The 8,368-nt window shown below is 52.7% G+C and overlaps 1 protein-coding gene across 1 annotated transcript; it reads left to right on the top strand.

The window, feature by feature from the left end:
* The first annotated feature begins 106 nt into the window (after positions 1–106).
* NAPB (NSF attachment protein beta) lies at positions 107–8,337 on the top strand. The gene is made up of 11 exons (XM_083857676.1): positions 107–262; positions 2,093–2,172; positions 2,463–2,579; positions 3,300–3,346; positions 3,424–3,501; positions 4,192–4,247; positions 4,456–4,540; positions 5,131–5,235; positions 5,473–5,541; positions 5,753–5,803; positions 6,729–8,337. Exons 1-11 carry the CDS (start codon positions 165–167, stop codon positions 6,831–6,833), a joined length of 891 nt encoding a protein of 296 aa, XP_083713802.1. The 5' UTR covers positions 107–164; the 3' UTR covers positions 6,834–8,337.
* The last annotated feature ends 31 nt before the right edge of the window (positions 8,338–8,368 follow it).

Raw genomic sequence — 8,368 nt, 5'->3', positions numbered from 1 at the left:
TGCGCGGATCCCACCCGCCGAGAGGAGCCGCTTATCGCCGATCCCGCCGGATCCCGCATCCCGCATCCTGCGCGCGCCCCGCCCCGCGCACGCGCCCGCCCCGCTCCCGGTGCCGCGGCGGCGGAGGAGGAGGAGGAGGAAGGAGAGCAGGAAAAGCGGGAGCGATGGACAGCGCCGGCAAGGAGCGGGAGGCCGTGCAGCTCATGGCGGAGGCCGAGAAGCGGGTCAAGGGCTCGCACTCCTTCCTGCGGGGGCTCTTCGGGTGAGCGGCTCCCACGTCCCCCCGCCCGGATCCCGCATCCCCCTTCCCATGTCTGCTCCCCCCTTCCAGTCTCGTCCATCTCCCTCCCTTCCCCGGCCCCTGGATACCCCTCTCCAGCTCTAGCCCGCTTCCAGCCCCTTCACACCCCCATTCCCAGCTCCCACTCCCCTTCGGCTCCCGGATCACCCCCCTGCGTCCTGGCCCCCCTCCCATCTCCTTCCTCCCTTCCTTCCCCATCTCCTACATCCACCCCCTTCCCTCCTTCCTGCCCCCCTTCTCCATCTTCTCCAACCTCCCCTTCCCGACCTCTTCCCCCTTTTTCACAACTCCTGCCCCCCGTCGGGGTAAGAGTCTTCCTTATCCCTGCCAGGGCACGGAGGGCGGCACACGGAGCCCTCCCATCCCGATCCAAACCCGCATCCCCCCTGGAGCAGCCCCTCCCGGCCATCCATGACGAGCGCGCTCGGCCTCTGCGGCTCCCGTCCCCTCCCCGCGCCCGGCCCCGCGCTCATCCCGGCCTTATCATCTCCCGGCATCCCCGGGATTCGCCCTGGCAGGGATGGGCTCTCCCGAAACCCCAGCGAGCACCCGGCACCCCGGGGCTGCGGCTGGCATTATCCCAGAAAATGGCAGAGCGTCCTTTTCCCGGCTCCAGCCTCGCTGTTCCTGGGGGTGTGTCTGGAAACGGGATGGTGTGGCCACCTTAGTCTTGCTTTTCCTTAATTTTTTTAAGGAAAGAACATTCCCGGAGCGATGCTCCGTGAAGGCCGGGAGGTTTTTTCCGTCAGTCCAGAAAATCGGCTGCAGCCGCCCTAAAATCCAGACGTTTTAAATAGAAATTCCTCTCCGGCCTCTGGCAGATTAATCAGTCAGGGCCTGCTCCAGGGGCGTAATCCGAGTGGCAAAATCCTGAAAATCCTTGGAGGGAACGGACAGAGATTTCGAGAAAGGAATTTTTAATTTTCAGGGCTAAAAACAGATGGAGGAAAAAAAAAGAGGATGGAAATGTTGGGGGGGGTGACTTGGCTCTTGGCACCTTCCCTGCAAACGGGATGTCCAGGCCTCTCAGTGCTGGCCAAATGACTTCTTCCCACCTGGGCTCTCCCTGGAATTGCTCCATCACCTTGCACAAGAGCTGCTATTCCTTTTATTTCTAATTTTTTGGGATTAAAAGGCTCAGACCTGCCCTGTTCCAGAGGCCTCTCTGGGTGTAGCATTCCTCAGTGCCGTCTCTGTTGGCTTTGGCTCATGCCAGAGGTGCCTTCCAAGGGCAAGGAGGGATCCAAAAATCCTGCCTGTGCTTCCAAACCAACTGTGCTTGGCTGCCAGAGGGAGACAGGGAGATGAGAAAAGTGCCAGAATCCCCAAGGGATGGAAAGGCAAATAGAATAATCCCTGTTGTGGGGTCGATTTAAGAGCTGTATAGATATGGCACTTGGGGATGAATGTTGGATTTATGGTCTCAAGGGATTTTCCAACCTTAAGGATTCTGGGATTCCTTTTTTTTCTGTGGGAGCAGAGCTTGATCCCACCTGGCTCCTGTCAGGGAATTATGAAGACCAAGGAGGTCTCCCCAGAGCCTCTTTTTTCCAAGGTTTCCATGAAAAATCTGCTTTTCCTTACCAAAAAATCTGACCTTTGGCCTCTCAGAATTCTGGGAGAGCCCCCAGATACAGCATTCCCCTTTCAGTGTTCTCACATGGGGGATGGGATCAGCCTCACAGAGTCTGGAGAGGCCAAGATTCCCAATCCCAATTTTGGCTCCGGCTCCGGCTCCGGAGCCATGTTTCCTCCTGGCCTGGCCTCAGGAGCATTCCCGCTGCATTCCAGGGGCAACACCCGGGTGGAGGAGGCCTGTGAAATGTACACCAGGGCTGCCAACATGTTCAAGATCGCCAAAAACTGGAGTGGTGAGTCCAAATCCTGGGATCTGGGGGGGGGGGGGGGGGGGGCATGGGTGATCCCAGTGTGCCCAAATATTTTCCTGTGAATAATTCCATGGGGAATGGTCTCTGTGTCCATGCAATTCATATTTATATACTGGGAGAGTGGACAAAGGGAGTGAGCTGAAGGATCTTGGAGGAATTTGAAAATGCTAGCTGGTGATCCTGCTTGGGAAGCCCTTATCCCTGAATCTCCCCAGGTCCCTGAAGCAGTGCATTCCCGCTCATTCCTGGGATTGGTATTCCTTCTTTTCCAGCGGCAGGAAATGCCTTTTGCCAGGCAGCCAAGCTGCACATGCAGCTCCAGAGCAAGCACGACTCAGCCACGAGCTTCGTGGATGCCGGGAATGCGTACAAAAAAGCGGATCCGCAAGGTAAGGCAGTGGAACCCATCAGTGGAATCAGAGATTGTTCTCAGCCAAACACTCAGTGGTGGCAGAGGTGCATTCCTGCTTTTCCAGAAGGAGCTTTGGGATGATGCAGGAGGTCAGCACTATCCTGGCATCTCCTCTTGGTGTTTGTTGGGATTTGGGATGCTGCAGGGTGTTGGGACTTTTGGCAGCTTCCATCCTGATTTGGCTTGGCTTTAGGGAACGGCTTCCTGAGGAATGGCTTTAGGCAATCACTGGGCTGGATCCCAGTGGGATCCCTGCTGTGTCCCCTTTTCCCCAGTCCTGGCCTTTGTTTGGGTGAGAATAAATGATGTGGGTTGTGATTTTGGGAAAGTCTCCAATCCATTTTTCCCTAGACAAGTCTGGAAGCAAATCCCCAACCTCTCACCAGCACTATCTCAGGAGACATGGGAACAAACTCAAGGTGGATAGCACCCTTTTGGAGTGGTGAAATTCCCAAATTCCCTGGAAAACAGCAGCGTTTTAGAGTTGCTCCCTTGAAGTTTGCTCTGTTGGGGGATGCAGACAGCAAACTCAGGGTTGGGTCATCCTGATGTTTGTTCCCTTTGGGAATCGCTGGGGGTGCTGGGGCTGAGGTCATTCCAGAGCCCACTCTGTGGGTAGATATTCCCTGGAGCAGCTGCCAGGTGGGATTTGGGAGTGGGATGTGGCTGACGCTGTTGTCTCTCACACACGCTGCAGAGGCCATCAACTGCTTAAACGCAGCCATCGATATCTACACGGACATGGTAAGGCCCCGCTCCCGGGAATGCCGCGCGGCTTCCTGGGAATGCCGTGGCTCATCCTGCTTCCCTCCTGTCCCCAGGGCCGCTTTACCATCGCCGCCAAGCACCACATCACCATTGCTGAGATCTACGAGGCTGAGCTGGTGGACATCGAGAAGGTGAGGGGACATTGGGGACATCACTGGTGACATCATCAGTGATGTCATTGGAGGCCCTGGCACAGCTTGCCCAGAAAACCTGTGGTTGCCACATCCCTGGAAGTGTCCAAGGCTAAGCTGGAGCAGCCTGGGATAGTGGAAGGTGTTCCCCCAGTGGAAGTGGATCATCTTTGAGGTTCCTTCCAACCCAAACTCTCCTGGGATTTCCATGCCCTGAGCTCAAGAATTCCCATCTCCCATCCAGCACCAGAATTCCTAGTGTAGGTGCAATCCAGCCCTAAGTTGAAGTTAACTGTTTTCCCAGCCTGGAGGCTTTCATGGAGCAATCTGAAGCCTCTGGGGTGTGTGTCCCTGTGCCAGCAGCACTGGCTGAATGCTCCAGTGAGAATCCGCCTTGGTGTTTCCCATTGGAAAAGGGCTTTGGAAATGTCATGGAGCCATTTTCTGTCACTTATAGTTCCCACATCAGCGCTCATTCCCACTTCCAAGCTCCCTGAGCAGGAATCCTGCTGCAGACCTCCTGCTGGAACTTAGCAGGATAAAACTAGATGGGATTTAGAGGTTATTTTCCAGGCAAGGATTTCCTTCCTTGGCTCCGCTCTGTTGGATCCCATCTCTCTCCCTGAATGTTGGTGCTGTTGCCTGGGGTGCTTTATCCCAGGATGGCTAATCCCACATTTCTGTCCCCAGGCCATTGCACACTACGAGCAGGCCGCGGATTATTACAAGGGAGAAGAATCCAACAGGCAAGTCCTTGGGATCAGCGGGAAGGGCTGGAACAGGGATCCATCCCAGACACTCTCAGAACTAACTCACTTCTATTTTGGGCTATTTCAAGAGAATTCCTCTAAATCCCAGCTGCGGGTTCCCACTTTTCTCTTTGGGAAGGGGTGCTGGGATGTGGGCTGGTGGATTCCCAGGATTCAGGGCCTGATTTTCAGGATATGGTTGCAGCTCAGCCAACAAGTGTCTGCTGAAGGTGGCGGCGTACGCGGCGCAGCTGGAGCAGTACCAGAAAGCCATCGAAATCTACGAGCAGGTCAGGAGCTAAATCTCATGGGAATAGCACTTCTTCCCAAGGAAAAGGGCTCAAGGGGTTGGCAAAACTGCCAGAATCAGGGAATTGTTTTGTTTGGAAAAGCTCTCTTATGTCAAAGTCCCAGTGTTCCACCTGCATGGCCAAGTGTCCCCAAGTGCCACATCCATGATTTTCAGTGTTTCCAAGAAAAGGTTGGGAGAAATTAATAAAATTTCCCCTTTGAATGTATTTACAACTCCCTTTGTCAGAAAATTCCCTCCTGGATTTATCGACTCTGCTTTTTGTTGGATATTTACCTGCAAATACTGGCATTGCTGCTTGTTGCTTCCAGCGCGTTAATCCTGGAGCAGCTGTTTCCCAAATGGATTTGTTTTTCCGTTTCCTCATCAACCAGGGATCAGCCTGGTGGGATCTGACTTTCCTTGGGATGAGTTTAAAACCTCCCTGCATCCCAACAGGTTTTTGACATGTTTTCCATGCCTTTCATTTCCAGTCTTGTGGCTCAGGGTGGAATTTGAATTGGTTTAATCCAGGCTTTCCTTTCATGCCCCTTTTTCCCTTTTTTTTTTTTTTTTTTTTTTTTTGTCCAGGTGGGAACAAACACGATGGATAACCCTTTGCTCAAATACAGCGCCAAGGAATATTTCTTCAAAGCTGCCCTGTGCCACTTCATCGTGGATGAGCTGAATGCCAAGGTCAGTTATCCCAGAATTCCCAATCCCTCTTCACCAGTCTTGGCCGGCTGGGAGAAGCTCGGTGCGCTCACAGCTATTATCCCAAATTCCCTGGTCCCTCCTCAGTAGTGGCTGAAATTCTTGATGTGCCACTGTCATGTTGGATTCTTGGTGGATACTTTACCAAGTTTGAGGATGGGAAGTTTGAATCCTGGGGAAAAAAAGAGAATGATGTGTGAAGAGATTTCTCTCTTCCAGCTTGCGCTGGAGAAATACGAAGAAATGTTCCCAGCTTTCACAGATTCCCGGGAATGCAAGCTATTGAAAGTGAGTAACTAGGGGGCTTTCCCACTTTTCCAGAGGTTTTCTTCTTTATCCCAGCATTTTAGAGGACATCAGCCTCACTTTTCCCTGGGTATGGCTCAGACCCCTGTTTGTGGTGGGTGCTTTCCATGGGTCTCTGTTTCTTGGGATGAGATGCTGGAGAGGGAATATACAGGAACAGAGCATTCCCTAATTTTTCCCGGTGTTTTCCCAGAAACTGCTGGAAGCTCATGAGGAGCAGAACAGCGAGGCCTACACCGAGGCGGTGAGTACTCATGGTTTCACTCGGGAATGCTGCTTTTTCTTTCTCTTCTTTGGGGTGCCTGTGCCCTGTTTAGTATTTGGGAATCTGCAGAGAGGGGCCAGGGACAGAGCTGCTCCAGCAAGGTCCCAGCTTCCTCCTTTAACATTCCTGGGTTTTCAGATCCTGCCTGGATTTGCTCTGGCTCCTTTGGTGTTTAACAGGAGCTTTAAGTGCTTGGGGCAGGTTTGGAGAGACTTTTCTCTGGACTGTGGCCCTGTGCCTTTTCCCTTTTTTTCCTTTTTCTCCTCTGCTCTCCCTTATTTCCCCCACACTTCCCCCCCTCTTTTTTTTTCCCCTTCCTCCTTTTCACCCCCTTCCCTTTTTCCCTCTACTTCCTTTCTTTCCCCTCCTCCTTTCTACCCCCCTTTCCCTCTTTTTTTCTTTCCCCCTTTTACCTTTCCCTTTTTTCCTTTCCCTTTTTTTTTCCTTTCCCTTGTTTTTCCCCACTTTCCTCTTATGTTTTTTTTTCCCCTTTCTCCTTGGTTTCCCTCCACCTTGTTTCCCCCCCCCCCCCTTTTTCCCTTGGTTCTTTCCCTTTCCCCTCTTCCTCTTTTTCTCTTCTTCCCCTTTTTCCTCTCTTTCCCTTTTCCACCCTTCCTTTTTTCCCCCTTCCCCTTGTTTTGCTTTTGCCCTTGCTTCCCCTTTGCCTTTGTTTCCCCTTCTCCCCCTTATTTTCCCCTGCCTTTCCCCTTGCTTTTTTCCCGTTTCCCCCTGTTTTCCCCCCTTTTTTTCTTTATTGTCCTTCTTTGGATCCCCCCCTTCCTTTTCTCTCCTCTTTCCCTCCCCTTCGTTCCCAGGACGATCCCATGTTTGCCACTCCCCCTTCCCATCCCCGCCTCATTCCCTTCCCCACCCGCTCCCTGATCCACGTTTTTGCCGGTGCCAGGTGAAGGAATTCGACTCCATCTCGCGGCTGGATCAGTGGCTCACCACGATGCTGCTGCGCATCAAGAAAACCATCCAGGGCGAGGGCGACGGCGACCTCAAGTGACGCCCGCGGGCCCTTCCTGCCTCCAGCCGAGGACTTTTCGGGAATTCCCGACCCAATCCCGCGCTTTCGTTCATCGCTTCCCACTCCCGTGGCTCACTGTGTTTCTTTAGTCCCTGCTCTGTGGTGACGCTCTGGGCGGATGTGAGGCAGGAGAACCCTTGGAGCGAAATTTCTCCTTCTCCTCCTCCTCGGGTTTAGTCCCACTCATCCTGGTGCCTGCACTTGCAGCTCCCGGTTTTCCTGCTGTTCTGTTGATTCCAGCATGTAAATATTCCATCCAGGCCAGCACAATACCAATAAGCGCTTCCAGCCCGTTTTGTTCCCATTTTCCTGTTCACAAGTGTTGGATACACTTGGATTTGGGGGTCTGGAAGTGGTGCTAGCCAGAGGCTTTGGGAATTGGGAATATCCTACACACCCCCACCACACCAAAGGCATTCCAGGAGCGCTGGGATCGGTGTCAGCCCTAGGTCCTGGTTGGTTTTCATCTTTCTTGGATTGATTTTCTACTTCAGTTCGTGGTGCATCCCATTCCTCTACTTCCCAAATAATTCTATCAGAGGAAGGATCTATTTTTGTACCTTGCCCTCTGCGTGTGCTGGGCACAATCCCTGAATTCCAACCCCTCGACTGCACGCAGGTGTTTATCCCACAGGAGCCTTGTTGGAATTTGGGTGGCAGGAGTACACAGTTTGCTTGGGAGAAGTTGAAAAATTCCTGCAGGAATTGATGGATATGTGGTTAAGGAGAGGGGATTGAACTGCCTGGTTTTTCAGGGATGTGTCGGTGGCATCGGGCGCTTGTGCAATTTGTCACTCTTTGGGAAGAGTGAAGTCATTAATTAAGGGCTGCTCCAGGGGCTCCAGGCAGCTCCAGCCTCTCTGTCCTCTGGAAAAAGGTTGGAATGTTGGGCTTTGGATAGAGTTTGGCTCGTTGGGCTCTAAAGTTCTCAAAACCAAAAATCCTGATCCATGCCAAATTCTCCTCAGTTTGGTGTTTTCCTACCCTTCCTGATCTCTTTATTTCCCACAGGTCCTTGTGTTCATCCCAAAGAGATGGAAAAGCCTGGGCTTGGGAGGTGGGGGGGGGAGATCTCCCAGCTTCAGGCTTGGAAGCATATGGATTTCATCCATCCCCACCCTCAGGAATGGCTTTGTCTGGCGTCCAGCACTGTGGGAGCCAGGATGAGGGAAAGCACAGCTTTGGAAGCTTCACTTTTTTTGGTTCTGTTGCCGTTCCATGTCGGTATTGTAGGACAGGAGGAGCAGGAGGGCTGTTACTCCATCCCTACACCTGGTAGTTGTGTGTGAGTAGCTCCAGCATGTCCTCCGCTGTATCCATGGTGAATTGTGACGGTTCCCAGGTGACAATTCTGCCACTCCCGCTGTATTCCTGCCCCACCACTTCCATCACTCTCTACTTGGAAAACTTATTTAAGGAAATGGCCTTAGCAAGAATATCATGTTTGGTGTGACTCTGTACATGAATAAAGTGAAAATCATGGACGGAAGGAGGGAGAAGTGGTTCTTCCAGAA

The sequence above is a fragment of the Zosterops lateralis genome (assembly GCF_965231275.1).
Source record: "Zosterops lateralis genome assembly, chromosome: 3".
NCBI classification, from domain to species: Eukaryota; Metazoa; Chordata; class Aves; order Passeriformes; family Zosteropidae; genus Zosterops; species Zosterops lateralis.
Note: the sequence above shows the minus strand (reverse complement) of the source record. Positions and strands in the feature narration are given on the sequence as shown.

What these genes read in the sequence shown, in the direction of transcription:
- NAPB (XM_083857676.1), top strand. Translation starts at nt 165, where the DNA reads ATGGACAGCGCCGGCAAGGAGCGGGAGGCCGTGCAGCTCATGGCGGAG. An exon ending in TTCCTGCGGGGGCTCTTCGG is followed by an intron (nt 263 to 2,092) that starts GTGAGCGGCTCC and finishes GCTGCATTCCAG; the next exon opens with GGGCAACACCCGGGTGGAGG. An exon ending in CCATCGAAATCTACGAGCAG is followed by an intron (nt 4,541 to 5,130) that starts GTCAGGAGCTAA and finishes TTTTTTGTCCAG; the next exon opens with GTGGGAACAAACACGATGGA.